The 18156-nt window shown below is 62.5% G+C and overlaps 1 protein-coding gene across 1 annotated transcript; it reads right to left on the minus strand.

The window, feature by feature from the left end:
• Window positions 1–7768: 7768 nt before the first annotated feature.
• On the minus strand, window positions 7769–17970 carry VSIG10L (V-set and immunoglobulin domain containing 10 like). Its single transcript, XM_050930751.1, has 11 exons — window positions 17910–17970; window positions 15283–15615; window positions 14536–14799; window positions 13742–14026; window positions 13007–13261; window positions 11675–11947; window positions 11250–11537; window positions 10926–11039; window positions 10182–10243; window positions 9912–10055; window positions 7769–9725 (listed from the first exon to the last, which is right to left on the minus strand). The coding sequence occupies exons 1-11, from the start codon at window positions 17968–17970 to the stop codon at window positions 9579–9581; spliced, it is 2226 nt and encodes a 741-aa protein (XP_050786708.1). The 3' UTR covers window positions 7769–9578.
• Between the last annotated feature and the right edge of the window lie 186 nt (window positions 17971–18156).

Consider the following 18156-nt stretch of genomic DNA (forward strand, 5'->3'; position numbering starts at 1 on the left):
GGCTGCCTGGGCCTCCAGACGCCTGGGTTCTATTTCCGGCTCTGCGACAGACATCCTGGCCCACGTTGGGCAAGTGGTGCCCTGCCTCAGTTTCCCCATCGGTACAATGGGGCCAGGCCTGGAGGAGCGGTACCCAGATGCCATGGTGATGGGCACCCTGGCAAGCTAGACAGTTTAGGGTCCCTGGGAATCCCGGATTGTTGGGGTATCTGACCCTTGTGTTTCACACCGTGCTCACTGGGTCTCCGCGCTGGCTGGAGCGAGAGCAGGTGTGTGGGGGGTGTTCTTCCTATCTGCGGGGGGCACTGTGGGGCACCTGTGATGTCATAGCTTCGGTGGCGGCATCCCCTGGCGTCCCAGCGTTGAGCCTGATGTCAGAGTCCAGGCATCATCAGCGCCTGTGACCTCACAATCATGGGATCAGCCTGATCTCTGATGTCACCTGTGAGGGACGAGGTTAACGCCGGCTCGGTGCCAGCAGCGTCTTCGCTGGGCCGTCGGGGAGCTACGTGGAGTCACTGGCTGTTGCCGGACAGGTGCCGCACTGCGGGGTCTCTTCTCTGCGGGAGTATGTCCCATTGATTCCTCCGCGTGCGCGGCAGACGCAAGGCGGATTTCGTCCTCGGGCCGGTGTTTCCCTGGCGCCTCATGACAGAGTGCAGACAAATCTCAGCCGGCGTTAGCAGAGCTGGGTGTGTGGAGCGCTCGTTCAGCTGCGATCGCCAGGTGGAAGGGGCTTGGCGGGAATAAGGTACCGTCCACGGGGTTGGCATCGGCCTGCCGGACGTGTGTCCGTGTGGTTTTCGCCCAGCACCCCGGCATTGTTCCGTCGCGTTCACACAGCAATTGTGCTGCCCTGGAGAACTTGTCCGGACCCAAAGTCTCATCTCACTGAGCTCTGGACACGACCAGCAAATGCCGACCCGACCTGAGGTTAGCTCCGTCCCCCCCACCTTCTGCTTTGCATTCGAGCTCAGCGTGAGTCTCTTCTCCCTGCCGCGCACCCGGAGAGCGACAGAGCCTTGGATAATTCTCATGAGCTAATGTGCCCATTGGACTGGCACCTGGAGCGAGCTCCTCGCCACTTCCCTCTTCCCGTGCCTTGCAAATCGCCCCAGCACGTCATGGAGCTGGAGCTTGATTAGCTCTGGGGACGTCATCCAGGCCAGGCTTAACGGTTCGTTTGGAAGCCAGCGGTGCTCTTGGGTGGTCAGGAGAAACCGAGACAGAGCGTTTGGACGTGGCGTCCCGCCCGCCAGCCCCCGGCGGCTGTTACGGCTCCATTTTGGGCACTGGGGCTTCGTCCAAAGCAGGCCCCCGGAAGGGAACGCGGGCCGGGGACCTGGCAGATGGGGAAACTCGCCCACAGCTGGCGTCAGCTTTGTCCCGCTGCTCCGAGTACTTCCTCTCCCGCCGAGCGATGTGGGGGGCTCCAGAGTCCACCGCGCCGACACTCGGCCCCTTCACGTTGGACCAAACCCCAAGGGATCCTGAGGCATCTGGGATTGCGATTCGTTCTGGGATGTAGGCGTTGGGCAGCCGCCCACCCGCAGCCGAACGCCTGGGCCATGGTGGCTCTGCCTGCGCCCCGCCTCTTCCCGTCCCCTCCATTCGCCACGTCCCTCTCCTCAACCCCTCCCCAATGAGGCCTCCCCGCCCGCCGCTCGCAGCATCCCTGTGGGTGGGGGGGGAGAGGAGGGACACGGCGAGCGGCAGCCGGCGGCCAAGCGGGGAGGGGGCCACACAGGGACAGGGCCTAGGGTGGAGTGTGGGAGGGGCCTGGGGCAGAGCGGGTGGGATGTGGGCGTGGCCTGGGGCAGAGTGTGGGCGGGGCCTGGGGCAGAGCGGGTGGGATGTGGGCGTGGCCTGGGGCAGAGTGTGGGTGGAGTGTGGGCAGGGCCACAGGTGTTAGAGGTGGGGCAGGCAGCTAAACTTCACCCTCCCCAGATACCCCATCCATCCCCACACAACCCCTCCCTCCCTCCAACCATCCCCAAATACCCCCTCCTCCATCTCTCACCCCTCTGTCTGTCCATCCGTTCATCCATCCCCACACAACCTCTCCCTCCCTCCCTCCATCCCACACATCCCTCCATCCATCCCCAAATATCCCCTCCATCCATCTCTCACCCGTCTGTCCATCCATTCATCCATCCCCACACAACCCCTCCCTCCATTCCTCGATCCCCAGACACTACTCTGTCTATCCATCCATCCAGCCATCTGCCTACATACTCCTCCATCCCCACAACCTAATATCCACCCGTCCATCCCCTCCACACCCGTCCATCTGTCCATCCATCCACCCTCCCCAGATACCCTATCCACCCCTCCCCCTCCCTCTCTCTGTCCATTCATCTATCCATGGGTACAACCCTCCATCTGTCCATCCATCCGCACACAAACCCCTCCCTCCCTCTCTCCATCACACACATACACCCCTCGGTTTGTCTATCCATCCATTCCCACATCCCGCTATCCACCCGTCCATCCCACACACACCCCTCCAATCATCTCCAAATACCCCCTCTGTCCATCCGTCTGTCCACCGGTACACCCTTTCATCTGTCCATCCGTCTATCCATCCACCCTCCCCAGATACCCCATCCATCACACAAACACACCCTCAGTCTGTCTGTCCATCTACCCCCAGTCTGTCTGTCCATCCATCCATCTCCACACCCCGCTATCCGCCCGTCCATCCCCCACACACTCCTCCAACTATCCTCAAATACCCCTCCATCCATCCACCTGCATACACTCCATCCATCCATCCATGTACCCCTCTGTCTGTCCACCATCTCCATACACACCCCTCCATCCATCCATCCCTCCACCTCCATGCTCCTCCATCCTTCCTTCCTTCCTCTGTTCCATCCCGTTTGGCCCATCTCAAGCCAGGTGAGCGACCAGGGCCTTGCACTTGGGAGGAGCTGGGATCTGACTCTTGGCAATGGGGGCTCTTCCTCAGGGGCAGGGCCGGCTTTAGGAAGTGTGGGGCCTGATTCGATGGGGCCCCGGCAGGGATGACTCACCCGGCGGTGCTCCAGGTCTTTGGCGGCGGGTCCTTCAGTGAGCGGAAGACCTGGTGAGTACATCCTCCCCCCCAACTGCACCCCTCAGAAACCGCAACCCATCAAGCCCCCCTGCTCCTTGTCCCCTGACCACCCCCTCCCGAGACCCTCCACCCTAACTGCCCCCCAGGACCCCACCCCCTACCCAACTCGCCCAGCTCCCTGACTGCCCTGACCCCATCCACCACCACCCCGACAAAGCCCCAGAACTCCCACCCTACCCAACCCCCCTCTTCCCCATCCCCTGACCGCCCCCCCCGAACCTCTGCCTGATCCCCCCCTCCCAACCCACTCCGTGCCCCTGCCTTATCAAACCCCCCCCCCACCCGGCCCCGGTCTCTTACCATGCCACTTACCCCCACTGGAGCCAGCCCACCTGGAGCCGGAGCCGCGCCGCCTGGCCGGAGTCGGGGCCACACTGGGCCTCCCTGGAGCCTTCCTCGCCCCCCCCCGCGCCCCAGCTTACCTGCCCCTGCTTGTTTCCAGGCTTCTTGCGTGAACATCTGATTCGTGGGAAGCAGGGAGGGGGAGGAGAAGGGCACGGAGGATTCAGGGGGAGGGGAGTGGGACCGGGGCGGACAGCTGCCGGAGCCGGCTCCAGCTCACCACTGGGTGTGGGGCCCGATTCAGGGGAATCGGCCTAAAGCTGGGCCTGGGCAGGGGAGCAGATTTCAACCTACTTCGGGTGTATAAATGGGTTCATTTGCCAGCCTGAAAGCTTGTGCTGCTCGCATGCGATTATGGGATCAAAACATGGCTTCCTCCGCCCAGGGCATTATGGGAACGCTCAAAGCCCAAGTTGCAAGATGGTTCAGAGCTCAGGGCTCGATTCAGATCTTAGCTCCTCTCGGGGCAATCTGGAGTCACTCCACATAACTCGGCAACGTTCCTCTGTCTTGGGGCACGAGCGCGTAGACTAGAATACGGCTTCTCAATTCTTTCCCTGGCCCCTGGGTTCTGACTCTTTCTTATTTCCGTTGCCAAGAGCCCTCGGTGCTAATACTGAGTTTCCGTGAGTGGAATAACGGTTTCTGTCGTTTCGGCGAGGTTGTTCGCTTGCTTTGCCGTGTGTTCACAGCGAAGCGAGGTGCTGAGTTTGGAAGCGTAAGCCAGCCATGTGAAAGAGCCGGCTGACGCGTCGGCAAAACTGCGTGTGGACACTGTGTAAAGCCGATGTGAGCGAGTGACTCACGTCACCGATGAGTCGACCGTATGTGAAGCGCGCGTGAGCCATGCACAAAGCGTGTGGGAGCTACGCGTAAACCGTGTGTAAATGATGCAATGCACAGGGCAGAACACACATGAACTACGTGCAAACGTCATGCAAATCACGAGTGAGCCACGGTGTGACACAGGAGCAAAGCATGTGTTACCCACCAGTAAATCATTTGTTAACTGTGTGGAAGTCACATGTACGTTTTCCACTGCTACATGTAAACAACACGTCTGCCACAGCCATGTGCAGAGATCATAGAATCAGAGAATCTCAGGGTTGGAAGGGACCTCAGGAGGTATCTAGTCCAACCCCCTGCTCAAAGCAGGACCAATTCCCAAATCATCCCAGCCAGGGCTTTATCAAGCCTGGCCTTAAAAACCTCTAAGGAAGGAGATTCCTAAGGATGGAGATCACGTGCACTAACACACGCTAAGCATGTGAGTTACATGTACACGCTATAGGTAGTAAATATGCAAACCATGTGCCATGCTGTGTCATGTAGCATGACGAATCACATGCAATACATGTCCGTGCTAGTTAATATAGACACGTGTGAGCCAGCGTCTGCTTTCTGTGCGAATCTGGAGCGACGCCGTTGGGGTTATACTGTATTTACACCCTGCTGTGATCGCGTGCAGCGGTTGGTGGGTGTTACAGCAAATGGCTGGTGAGAATGTTATTTGCACCCATCCACGTGGGACGCAGGCAGTGCTCAGCCGCTATGAACCAGGTCTCACGCCTGTGCAAACAAGGAGCAAACTCTGTGCAAAAGCGGTGCAACGCGTAACCGTACGTAAGCTGTCGGTAAAGCAGGGGTGAACGAGGTGTAAACTACAGGTCAAACCTATGTAAACAAGGTGCAAACTCTGGGTAAATCACGTGCAAACAATGGGGGAGCAGGGCCTAAGCACTGGGCATGCGGGTGTCCATTCAGTGTAACGCAGATGCAAATACATGTAAATGAGCTGTACAGTCTGTGTAAAGCATGAGGCAGTTACACGCAAGCCCATTGTACGTGCCATGTAAAGCACACGCAAACAGACTGTGAGCTCGTGGCAACCCCCCATAACTGAACCCTGGGTAAAGCATGCAGAAACAGGGTGTCCACACATGCTTTGTGCCCATCATCTCAACAGGGTGTAAACCACACGCACAAGAGCATGTAACCGTGAGCAAACTCAGTGCAAGCCCCCCGTAAACACGGTGTACATTTCAGGCACGCTATGTGCAAGCCGAATGGCCGTTTTGTGCAAACTCCTTGTCGGCTCTGTGGCAGCGAGGCGCAGCTCGGTGCCCACCGAATGTGTGAACCTGCCAGACAGGCTGTAAAGGTTTTGCAACCTGCACGTAAACCAGGTGGAAAGCCACGTGTGAACTGTGCAAGGCTGGTGCAGGCAGCGGGTCTGGTCTGTGCAAAAGACACGTCAAGCCCTGTCTTCGAAGGACGGGTCAACGGCGTGGACGGAGTGTGGACACTGCGGGTAACTGGTGTAAACTCTCAGCCCAGTGTGTGTAAACGTGCAGAGAGCACGTGTAAACTGAGTGTAAACGTGGGGCAAGACCCCTACAGACCTAACGTCAAGTCCGTGTAAACAGGGTGTAAACACTGTGCAAAGCAGGTGTAAGCAGCGTGTGCGGACTGTGTCAACATCGTGCAAGCCCTGTTACCACAGTGCAAAACCCAGCTAGAGAAGGGGAAACAGCACACGTGGCCTCCTTTTCGGTTTGCACACTCGGCGCTCGTGCAAAGGAGTGGCTGGCTCCTGACTTGGTTTCTCCCAGAGCCAGAGAGGTGGCTGGTTTTGTCAAAGGGGGGGGAGGGTAGCTGATGGGGGGGGTGTAAGAGCTTTGGAGGGCTGAGTGGCTGCTGCGGGTGACGCAGACGGGTGAGTCCGTGCTCTCTCCACCCAGGGGTGTTGCTGGGATCTCAGGCCCAGGGGGCAGGTTAAGGGTGGGAGGGGCTGGGGTGCACCTTGCACTGGGAGGGAGGTGGGGAAGGAGGCAAAAGAGGAAGGGAGGAGAGGAAGGTGAGCAGCAGGATGAAGGGAATGCAAAAGGGAGGCAAAACAGAAATGGAGGAAGGAGAAATGGAATATGTGAGGGAGTGGAGGGGTAGTCGAGGGAGGAAGGGACCGGAGAAGGAACCAGGAGGAATGAAGCAGAGGAGGGGTAGCTGCGGGAGGAAGGGACCGGAAAAGGGACCAGAAGGAGGAATGAAGCAGAGGAGGAGTAGCTAAGGGAGGAAGGGACCAGAAAAGGGAGCAGAGAAGGGACTGGAAGGAGGAATGAAGCAGAGGAGGGGTAGCTGAGGGAGGAAGGGACCAGAGAAGGGAACAGGAGGAATGAAGCAGAGGCGGGAGTGGAGGGGTAGCTAAGGGAGGACAGGACCGGAGAAGGGACCGGAAGGAGGAATGAAGCAGTGGAGGGGTAGCCGAGGGAGGAAGGGACCGGAGAAGGGACCAGGAGGAAAGCAGCAGGGAAGGCCGAGGGGGCCGCAGGGTCCGCAGCAGCCCCTGCTCAAGGAGGCCGGGCGTGATGGCCGTGCGGGGCAGCGGGAGCAGGGCATGCGGCTCGATTCTGTACCTCAACGTTTGCAACACAAATGGGAAAAAAGGACAAAAAATCTATTGTAAAAAAAAAGAAACAAAAAGTTTATTGTAAGAAACCACTAAAAAGCCACTTTGTCTTCCATTCCCACCGGGGGTCTGGGGCCATAGGGGGGTGGGGCCTCCCATGCCCCCCAGATCCCCCTTGTGAGGGACTCGCCGGGGTCTCTCGGGTGAGTCACTCAATTTTCCTTTTCAAAACACCCTTTTGTTTAATTTGTCCCAACTCCATGGGGGGTGGAGGGGCGGGGGGGGCGACCAACGTGAAAAAAAAAAGATCATCAAAACTAATTCACGACACTCCTTTTTCCAATAAACTGCAATAAAAGCAGCGACGCAGGCCTGGCGTTTGGTGTGGGGTGGGGCTGGGCTCCGAGCCTCTGTTTGCCAGCAGCTGGGGGTGGGTCACATGCTGGTTCCCTGTTCGGTTCCTTCCCTCTGGGGCACCTGGCACTGGCCACTGGCAGCAGACGGGATATGGGGCTGGATGGACCTTCGGTCTGACCCGGTCCAGCCATTCCGTGGGGAGAATGGATGGAGGGTGTGTGTGGAGATCAATGGTTGGGGAGTGAGTGGCTCGTTGGAGGGGACGAGGCTGGATGGATAGAGGGGTGTGTATGGAGATCGAGGGGGGTGGGTGGCTGGTTGGAGGGGATGAGCAGGGAGGGAGTGATGAGAGATGGCTGGGTGTGGGGGGGGGTGGTTGGTTGGATGGGGCAGAGGCTGGCTGGTGAGGGAGGGGTGTGTATGGAGGTGGTTAGGGGGGTGGACTGGGGAAGAAGGATGGGGGAGGGGCTGGCTGGAGGGGGAAGAGATGGGGGCTGGAGGGAGGAGGGGGAGGTGGACTGGTGGTGAGACAGGATGGATGGGGGAGTGGGTGGGTGGGGGCCGGAGGATGGCTGGTGGGGGAGGAGCTGGATGGTGGGTGGGATGGAGGGAGCCCCTCCCCCCCGTGGCTCAGCTCTGGGGAGACACGCGCAGGGGTGACAGTAACTTACAGGACGTACCAGTACTGCCCGAGTCCTGAGGGGGCGTGGCCTCACCCAGAAGGGGCGTGGCCTCACCCAGAAGGGGCGGGGCCCCTCAAGATTAAAAGGCCTTGGCGCACCAACTGTGGCTGGGAGCCCCAGGGCCTTTAAATCATCCTGTGGCTCCCAGCTGCAGAGGGGGCTGGGAGCCCCTGGGACTCAGGGGCAAATTAAAGGGCCTGGTGGGAGGGAAGGGGGGTCTAGTGGTTAGAGCAGGGGTGGAGGCAGGAGCCAGGACTCTTGGGTTCCATCCCCAGCTCTGGGAAGGGGGTGGGGTCTAGTGTTGTGGGGGGAGGCCTAAGGGGGAGCCAGGACTCTTGGGTTCTAGTATCAGTTGTTGGCACCTGTTTCTATGTGCACAGATACCGTATCCCACTCTTGCCCCACCCCATCTGGTGCCCCTCCATCCCGACCTGCAGCCCCCTGCCATCCCACCTCCTACTTAGGGTCTCTTTTCCCTGTCCTGTCCTGGTTTGTTACCCTCCCTTCCGCCCCATGGATCAGCCAGCCTGGGGGCTGCCCCCCACCCATGCCTGGGGCCCCACACAGGCCAGTGCTGGGGCCATGATTCAAATCCATGGTCCAACAGTCTGGAGGGGGCAGACTGTCCGTGGGGGGGGGGGTGCAGCGAGCTGGGGCCTGGGGGACCCTGGTGGGAGGGGCTGAGATGAGGGGGGTCAGCATGGGCTGCAGCCAGGAAAACACACAGCAGGATTCATCCCCTCTCGGGGGGGCAGCTTCCAGGCTCTCCCTGACCTTCAGATCATGGGGGAGGGAGTTCCACAGGTTAATCGTGTTTAAAAGAAAATGTGCCCTAATGCCAAGTCTTTCCCTGTGGATTCAGGCCGGTCTAGGTATTCAGCAGACACCAGCCTCCGCCGCAGGCAGCAGCGGGAGGGGTTGGATGACAAGAGAAGTTCCAGAAACATGTTATTAAAAATATAAATCGCTCTGTTATCACCTGTAGCAATGGCACCTTCTGCCAAAACACCGGCTGTGGATGGAGATGGATCAAAGGAAGGACGAATGTGGATGGATGGATGGATGAAAGGAAGGATAGAGGGCTGTATATGGGGATAGATGGATGTGGATGGGGATGGATGGAGAGAGGGAGGAAAGATGGATGGATGGAAAGATAGAGGGCTGTGTATGGGGATGGATGGATGTGGATGGAGATGGAGGGAGGAAGGATGGGATGGATGGAAAAATAGAGGGCTGTGTATGGGGTGGATGGATGTGGACGGAGATGGATGGATGGATGGAAGGATTAATGGATGGAGGAATGGGTGGACCAAGAGGTGTGGATGGGGATGGGGGAGGCAGGCACAGACAGACGTAACTCTCCCTCTCTCTCTCTTCAGAGATCTAATCAAAGCCATATATAACCTGAGATAATTTGCAAAAACAGGAAGTCCCACCCTCTCCCCAAGCTCACTAAGAAAACAGGAAGTCCCACCCCCTCCTGGCCAGCCTTTTTCTCCCAGCAGAAGTATGTGGACCCATCCTAGTCCCATAGTCAGTTCTGGGGAGGTTGGGGGGCTAGCACAGGACCAGGGGACACTCAGGGCGGGAGGGGGGCCCACGGAGCCTCGTCCTATGCAGGCTCAGTCCATTCTATCGATGCCTCCCAGATGCCTGGGTTCATTGCTGGCACTCAGTCCCCTGTAAGGCTCTCCCGGACGCCTGGCTCCCACGCTGGCTCTCCCATGCCAGTCATACCCGTGTGGCGCTGCGTGCTGTCCTGGGGCCCTGCGAACTGGCCAGAGGTGGGAGCCCGGGGCCACTGCCATCTCCAGGGTGCCTGGGCTGGGAAGAGGAGGGCGAATGAGAGATGTAGCCAGGGGGCAGGGTAGAGGTTCTCCCCTGGCAGTCAGGGCTCTGGGGAGAAGCAGGGGGCACCGTGCTGCAAAGGGGGGGCAGCAGGGTGCTGGGGGGGATGGGCGAGGGTTGAGCAGAGGGCACTGTGCTGCAGGGGGAAGGCACTTACCCAGGGTGCAGGGGGGCCGTGGATGCGCAGATGCTTCTCGTAGCTGATGGAGGACAGGTCGCCATCCCCCCAGGAGCAGCGCGAAGATGCCTGGGAGGGTGGGGCCGGGGGCTCAACGGGGTCGGACTCTCTCCCATTCGGGAACTGGAACAGAGCGACACGTCATCAGCGTCCCGCTTCAGGATGGGGAAACTGAGGCACGGACCAGCCATCCGCGGCAGAACCCAGCGCTAGGCCCCGCCCCATCTGGCCCCGCCCCCTCGCACTCACCTGACGGGGAAGGTAATGCTGGCGGGTCCTGGGCGGGGTCAGGGGCATCTTCTCCCTCTTTCCTAGGATGGAGAAAAGGAGTCTGATTGGCTGGTGCCAGGAACACCCAATTCTTATTGGCTGGTGATAAGACCACTGATTGATTCCCTTGCTTCTCATAGGCTGGTGTCAGGGCACCCGCCCCCTCCTTCCCCAATTGAAACAGTGAATTCTGATGGGATGGTGCCCAAAGCCCCATGTCTCCCCCGCCTCCCGAACTCCAATTGGATAATACCAGAGCCAGTGCAGTTGGATTGGTTAATGGCAGCATGACCCTTTGGTGCTCATTGGCCAATGACAATGGCCCCTTCCTGATTGGGCAGTAGAAGGCCACTGAGCCCATCCTGGCATCTGATTGGCTGAGAACAGGAGACCAATTCCGACTTTTGGCTGTGATTGGACAACATGTCATTGACTCTGCCCCTTGCAACTAATTAGCCAACAAACAGTGATACCCCCCCCCCTTGCATCTGATTGGCTAGAAACAGCTCAATGACCATCCCTGCATCTGATTGGACAGCACATATTTTAGCAACCCCATCCCCACTTGCATTTGATTGGATAAGAGCAGCCCTCCCTTCCATTGGCTGGGATCAGGGTAGCAATTCTACCCTTGCATCTGATTGGCCGAGAGCAGCATATCCTGCTCCCAGACCTCCTTCCCTGGAAGCTCTGGGGATGGGGGGACCCCGGCTTTGGACTCACCCCATCGCGCCCGGAGGAACCAGATCAGGAGCACGAGGAGGGCAAGGAGCAGGATCATGCCCAGGATCGAGCCCAACACGATGCCCGCGATGGCGCCAGGGCTCAGGGTAGAGGCTGCAAAGAGAGAAGGGGGACGGAGAGAACCCAGGAGTCTGGACTCCCAGCTCCCCCTAACCACCAGACTCCCCCCTCCCCTTCCAGAGCTGGGGATAAAACCCAGGAGTCCGGGCTCCCAGCCCCTCTGCTCTAACCACTAGACCCCACTCTCCTCCCAGAGCTGGAAAGAGAACCCAGGAGTCCTGGCTCCCAGCCTCCCGTACTCACTTGGCAGAAGCATCTGCGTGTGGCTGGGTTCCCCAGTCTGGGTTCCCAGCAGGGGCAGCAGCCGGAAGGAATAGGAGGTGTGGGGCTGGAGCCCCCCCACGGTGCTGGAGCGAGTGGCGCCCCCTAGCGTCTGCAGCGTCTGCCACTCCCCAGCTGCTCGGCCCCCGGGGGGCCCCTGGAGCTGGATCAAGAACCCAGTGACCACGGAGCCCTCTGGCACTGCCCAGCTCAGCCGGGCCGAGCCGGGCTCCGAACCACGCACCAGGGTCCAGCCGGAGACAGATGGACCTGCAGGAAGGAGGGTGGGTTAGAGGGGCAGGGGAGATCTGTGGGGACAGGACTCCTGGGCTCCATCCGCAGCTCGAGGAAGGGAGTGGGGTCTAGTGGGGGGTGGGGGTTGGGAGCCAGGACTCCTGGGTTCTCACCCGTCAGCGTCAGGTTACTCTCCTGTGAGCCCAGCGGGTTCTGGCACCGCACCGAGTAGCCCCCCAGGTCCTGCGGGGCCGTGAAGTTGCTGATGGTGAGTCGGGCCCCGTCGGCGCTGACCCGGTACCTCCCGCCCGGACCCAGCGGCGCCCCGTCCCGGGCCCAGGCGATTTCTACAGGCCGGTAGGTGCCCCGGCACTGCAGATCCAGCAGGACAGTGTCCCCGGGGTCCAGGGAGGCCTGGAATGAGAGAGAGACCCCCGAGGGGGCTTCTGGGGGGAGGGAGGAGAGTTGAGGAGTTGATTTGGGTGGAGTTGCCAGGTGTTAACCCCACCCCATCGTCCAGGCCTTTCCCCCTTGGGGGTAGCCCCACCTGCAGAATCCTGGCCCCTTCCCCTGGATACTAGCTCCTCCCATGGTATCCTGGCCCCTCCCCCTGGATATTAGCTCCTCCCATGGTATCCTGGCCCCTCCCCCTGGATACTAGCTCCTCCCATGGTATCCTGGCCCCTCCCCTGGATACTAGCTCTTTCCATGGTATCCTGGCCCCTCCCCCTGGATACTAGCTCTTTCCATGGTATCCTGGCCCCTCCCCCTGGATACTAGCTCTTTCCATGGTATCCTGGCCCCTCCCCCTGGATACTAGTTCCTCCCATGGTATCCTGGCCCCTCCCCCTGGATACTAGTTCCTCCCATGGTATCCTGGCCCCTCCCCCTGGATACTAGTTCCTCCCATGGTATCCTGGCCCCTCCCCCTGGATACTAGCTCCTCCCATGGTATCCTGGCCCCTCCCCCTGGATACTAGCTCCTCCCATGGTATCCTGGCCCCTCCCCCTGGATACTAGCTCTTCCCATGGTATCCTGGCCCCTCCCCCTGGATACTAGCTCCGCCCATAGTGTCCTGGCCCCTTCCCCTGGATACTAGCTCCTCCCATGGTATCCTGGCCCCTCCCCCTGGATACTAGCTCCTCCCATGGTATGCTGGCCCCTCCCCCTGGATGCTGGCCCCATCCACAGTGTCCTGGCCCTGCCTCCACCAGCTGGACTTTAGCTCCACCCTCACACTCCAGGCCGAACCCACTGGATGCTAGCCCCGCCCACTCGATTCATGCCCCACCCACTGGACATCTGGGCCTCTCTCCTGCATTCACTTCTCCTGTCCCGCCCATCCACTGGACATCAACTCTGCCGACATGGCCCATGCCCCACCCATGTGGCAGGGACCCCCTGCCCCTCCCTAGAATTAGGGTCAGGGTCAGTGCCCAAGCCCAGTGCTGCCCCTGATGGCTGAAGCCGGTACTGCACCCCGGCGGTGGGGTTGGGGTCTCACCGGGTGTCATGCTGCAGTTCCCCTCAGCGGCGAGGTGTCTCCCCAGGCAGGTGACCGGGGTACCACTGAGGGCGGGCAGGGGGGAGCTCAGGGTCTGCTCGAGGGTGGAGCCGACCCCTTCCTCCGCACCCCCTGGCAGCCCCTGCAGACTCAGGCTGGGAGCTGGGGAGCCCCCTGGCCACGAGCAGAGGAAGCGAAGGGCCGTGCCATTGGCCACCGAGTCCAGGGAGCAGAAGGGGGATCCAGGGGGGATCTCTGGAGGGGGGGGAGAGAGAGAGAAACAGATCAGCCCATAGCCCCTCCCCCACGCCCGAGACTGCCAATCCCCTGCCCTGGGGCTGGCTGGGAACCCGGCGCCCCCTAGCAGGGGAAGCTCCATGCCCCATTCCCCGCCCCCCTGAGCTAGCCAATCCCCTGCCCTGGAGCTAGCTGGGAACCCAGCGCCCCCTAGCGGGGAAAGGCCTGTGCCCCATTCCCCACCTCCCTGAGCCAGCCAATCCCCTGCCCTGGGGCTGGCTGGGAACCCGGCGCCCCCTAGCGGGGAAAGCCCTGTGCCCCATTCCCTGCCCCTCTGAGCCAGCCAATCCCCTGCCCTGGGGCTGGCTGGGAACCCGGTGCCCCCTAGCAGGGAAAGCCCTGTGCCCCAGTCCCCACCCCCCTGAGCCAGCCCGCCCCGACCCTGGGGACAGACATGAGCTGGCGCCCTCTAGAGAAGAAGGGCCCGGGGGCACCCACGGGTGACGGTGAGGATCAGGGTGGCGCGGAGCTGGCGCTGGGTTTGCGGGTTGCTGGCGAGGCAGGAGTACAGCCCGGCCTGGCTGAGCTGCACCCGGGGCAGCGTCAGGTCCGGCTGGGCCGGGACCAGGGGGTCGCTGGCGTCGGCCAGGCTCCAGTAGATCTGGGCGGGGGGGTCCGAGGGGGCCCGACAGACCAGCGTCACCGTGCTGTTCACCCGGACATAGCGCCGGGGCTCTGGGTCCCCGTCCGATGAGAGGCTGATCGTGGGGGGCTCCGGCCCATCTGGGAAGGGAACCAGAACCAAGTCAGAACCGGGAGAGCGAGTCTGGTCTCCCCTGCTCCCCTCTTGGCCCAGGCAGCCAAGGTCGGCTCAGGGGGACCTCCCCCCCCGCACGCTCCCAGAGGGGAGAGAACCCAGGTGTCCTGGCTCCCAGCACCCCACCTCTGATTTATCCACTAGACCCCCCACACCCTCCCAGAGGGGAGAGAACCCAGGAGTCCTGGCTCCCAACCCCTCCCACCTCTTCTCTATCCACTAGACGCCCCCCACCCCCCGCCCTCCCAGAGGGGAGAGAACCCAAGTGTCCTGGCTCCCAGCCCCCCACCGCCCCTGCTCTATCCACTAGACCTCCCCTCCACACCCTCCCAGAGGGGAGAGAACCCAGGTGTCCTGGCTCCCAGCCCCCCCCCCACCTCTGGGGTTCCCTGCCCCAGATGGGCCCAGGCCGCCCCCTCCTCACATTTCTGGCCTGGCTCAGGCCCATCTACCCCGGCGTCCGGCCTGCACTCACAATAGACCCGGATGTGGGCGGTGCCGGCGCCGGTGCTGAATGGGTTGGACACGGTGCAGTTGTAGGTGCCGCTGTCGTTCCGGTCAGGCCGGCTGATCTGGAGGGTCCCAGCCGAGACCCGGTACCGGGTGTTCGGATCCAGGCGTTGCCCATCCCTGGTCCAGGTGACGGTGCCCCGCACGGGGGCGCAGGTGAGAGCCGCCGACCCGACGCCTTCGCTCACCGCCAGGGACGGGGGCGTCACAGAGACCTTCCCTACCAGCTCTGCAGAGGGGAAGCAGGCATGGGGAGAGAACCCAGGAGTCCTGACTCCAAACCCCTCCTGCCTCTTCTATATCCACTAGACCCCCACCACCCTCCGCCCTCCCAGAGGGGAGAGAACCCAAATGTCCTGGCTCCCAGCCCCCTCATCCCCGCCCTGCTTTATCCACTAGACCTCCCTGCCCTCGGCCCTGCCAGAGGGGAGAGAACCCAGGAGTCCTGGGTCCCAGCCCCTCCCTCCTCTTCTCTATCCATTAGAACCCCCCACTCCGCCCTCCCAGAGGGGAGAGAACCCAGGCATCCTGGCTCCCAGCCCCCCACCTCTGCTCTATCCACTAGACCTCCCCCCTGCACCCTCCCAGAGGGGAGAGAACTCAGGTGTCCTGGCTCCCAGCCCCCCCCTCCACCCCCCACTCCAACCACTAAACCCCACTCCTCTCCCAGGGCTCAGCATAGAACCCAGGCGTCAGGGCCGCCCCCACTTACCGTACACCTCCACCTGGATGTCCCCCCTCCACACCTGGCCCCCCAGTGGGAAGACCTCAACTGTGTAGGGGCCGGCATCCTGCAGGACCACGGGGGCGATGGTGAGCGCTCCCCCTTGGGGGTCCACGCTGAGCCGGTCCTGGTAGGCCGAGGCCACAGCCACCGAGCCGTTGGGACCCAGGCGTCCGTCTGCCAGCGCCGTCAGGTTCCTCTGCCACACGATTCTGGGGGGTGGCTGGGTCGGGGGGTAGGAGAGCGGGATTGAGAGGTTCCCCCCCAGCAGCACCGCCAGGGGGCCAGGGGGCAGCTGGAGGGGGAAGGGAAGCACAGGGCCTGGCGGGGGGAGAGGGAGGCTGATTAGTTCTGGGCTCGGTTCCACCCCCCACCCCTAGCCAGGGGTCCCAGGGAGCCTTTGCCCTCCCCCGCCGCCTGCCCAAGGGGCTGGTCCAGCCCCCTCACCCCCAACACAGAGACTGGATCCTCTCCTCTGTCCGTCACCCCCCACCCGCTGTAGCTCCCCAAACTGGCTAACTAGCTGCTCAGATCCCCACATATATACCACCCCACCCTACCCCACAACCCCCGCCCCACGCGCGAGCTACAGGCAGCCAATGGCAATGGAGGAATAGAACCCAGGAGTCCGGGCTCCCAGGTTCCCCTGCTCTAACCACTAGATCCCACTCCCCTCCCAGAGCCAGTCCTGACAGGTATTGGCAGAACATTGGGGGGCAGGGGCAGAGCAGATGGTGTAGCAGGGGGCTGCGGGTCGGGAGTGAGGGGCACCAGCAGGGCTCGGGGGAGCTCAGGACTAGGCTGGAGGCTGCAGAATCCAGGTCAAGAACCGGCCGCCAGGGTCATCGCGACGAAAATGGCCCAGATTGAGCTGTGCCGATGCCCCTCACTCCTGACCCACAGCCCCGATAGCCCAGCCCTGGGCTCCCCCCACCCCCCAGCTCTGCCGGTGCCCCTCACTCCTGACCCACAGCCCCGATAGCCCAGCCCTGGGCTCCCCCCACCCCCTAAGCTCTGCCGGTGCCCCTCACTCCTGACCCATAGCCCCTGCTAGCCCAGCCCTGGGTTCCCCACAGCTCTGCCAGTGCCCCTCACTCCTGACCCACAGCCCCCTGCCAGCCCAGCCCTGGGCTCCCCACAGCTCTGCCGGTGCCCCTCACTCCTGACCCACAGCCCCCTGCCAGCCGAGCCCTGGGCTCCCCACAGCTCTGCCGGTGCCCCTCACTCCCGACCCGCCGCCCCTGCTAGCCGAGCCCTGGGCTCCCCACAGCTCTGCCAGTGCCCCTCACTCCCGACCCGCCGCCCCTGCTAGCCCAGCCCTGGGCTCCCCACCCCACCCCCCATCTCTGCCAGTGCCCCTCACTCTGAACCCATAGCCCCCTGATAGCCCAGACCTGGGCTCCCCACCCCCGACCTGCAGCCCCCTGCCAGCTCAGTTCTGGCCTCCCCTGATCCCAGCTCTGCCAGTGCTCCTCACTCCTGACCCACAGCCCCTGCTAGCCCAGCCCTGGGCTCCCCACAGCTCTGCCGGTGCCCCTCACTCCCGACCCGCCACCTGGTTCCTTCGCAGCCATTAGGCCCCAGTGCATTGGCCCTGGTGATTTGGTAATAGCCAAGGAGGGTGATTTCCTGCAGCTGGATCCTTCCTGTGCCTGGATTTAACACGGGATCCTCCTCTCTCACCTCAACTCTAGTGAGCTGTGCCCGAGTGGCCTTATATGCAGCTGTTCCCCAGCTGCCCCACCTCAGAGACAGCTGCAGCTCTGTGCCAGGGGAGCCATCCCCATGTTATATGCAGCTGTTCCCCAGCTGCCCCACCCCAGAGGCAGCTGCAGCTCTGTGCCCAGGGAGCAGTCCCCCTTGTGGTGTTATATGCGGCTGTTCCCCAGGTGCCCCGCCCCAGAGGTGGCCGCATCTCCACACTGGATGAGCTGTCCCTACCATCCCCTGGAAGCAGCCCAGCCATTGCAGGCTGGCCATGGGCTGGGCCCCGGGCCCAGAGGCTGCGGGCTGAGTCGGGGCGGGGGGGGGGGGGGGGGCGCGAGAGGCGCCGGCTGGCAGAGGCGGGGTGTCTGAGCCCACGGGGCAGGGGGCGCTTGCAGCAACTCTGATTCATTGGGTCCCTGGGGGGTCAAATGGGGCCTGCTGCTGTGGGAGGGGAGGGGGATTTAGTGGTTACAGTGGAGGGGGGCGGGGCTCGAAGCCTGCACTCCCGGGTTCTCTGGGGGCCGGGGCGGGAACCAGGACTCCTGGGTTCTCTGGGGGGGGGGGGGTCTACTGGGGGGGTGGAGCCAAGACTGCAGGGTTCTATGGGCCGGGGGAAGGGGGGGGAGCTGGGAGCCAGGACTCCTGGGTTCTCTGGGCTGGGGGAGGGGTAAGAGTCAGAAATCCTGGCTTCTCTCCCGAACCGTTTCCTCCCCCTGCCCCAACTCCGGGGGCACCGAACCCCTCGCCCCGTGGGGGGGGGGGGGGGGCAGGTCCCCGGGTGCCTGGAGGCTCCGGTGAATCTTCCCTGAGCGAGTCTGTCCCGGTGACGTTTTCGGGACCGCGCCCCGCCCCCCCGCAGGTCCCGGGCCCCCCTTGACCCGCCCCCGGCAGGACCCCCCCGGACTCACCCAGCAGCAGCAGCAGGAGCCGGGCAACGCCGGCCCAGGTGTCCGGGCACCTGCCGGCCATGACAGGGCGGGGGGGCGGAGGGGGAGGAGCCGGGACACAAACACTGGGCGGGGGGGGGGGCGGCGGACAAAGGCTCAGTTCTCCCGGCGATGCGGGCGGGGAACCGGTTCAGCCGGCGGGGTGGGGAGAGGCTGCCTGGGTGGGGTCGGGACCTTTCTAGCAATAGCTCCGGGGGGGGGGGGGGAA

This window comes from Gopherus flavomarginatus, chromosome 20, assembly GCF_025201925.1.
Source record: "Gopherus flavomarginatus isolate rGopFla2 chromosome 20, rGopFla2.mat.asm, whole genome shotgun sequence".
NCBI lineage: Eukaryota > Metazoa > Chordata > Testudines > Testudinidae > Gopherus > Gopherus flavomarginatus.

Bases quoted from the DNA above. Each gene is read 5' to 3' on its own strand.
- VSIG10L (XM_050930751.1), bottom strand. From the start codon at position 17,970: ATGGCCGGCAGGTGCCCGGACACCTGGGCCGGCGTTGCCCGGCTCCTG. The intron at 13,262-13,741 runs GTGGGTGCCCCC...CCCCCCCTCCAG, and splicing joins CCTGATCCTCACCGTCACCC to AGATCCCCCCTGGATCCCCC. The intron at 10,056-10,181 runs GTGAGTGCGAGG...GCTCTGTTCCAG, and splicing joins AGCATTACCTTCCCCGTCAG to TTCCCGAATGGGAGAGAGTC.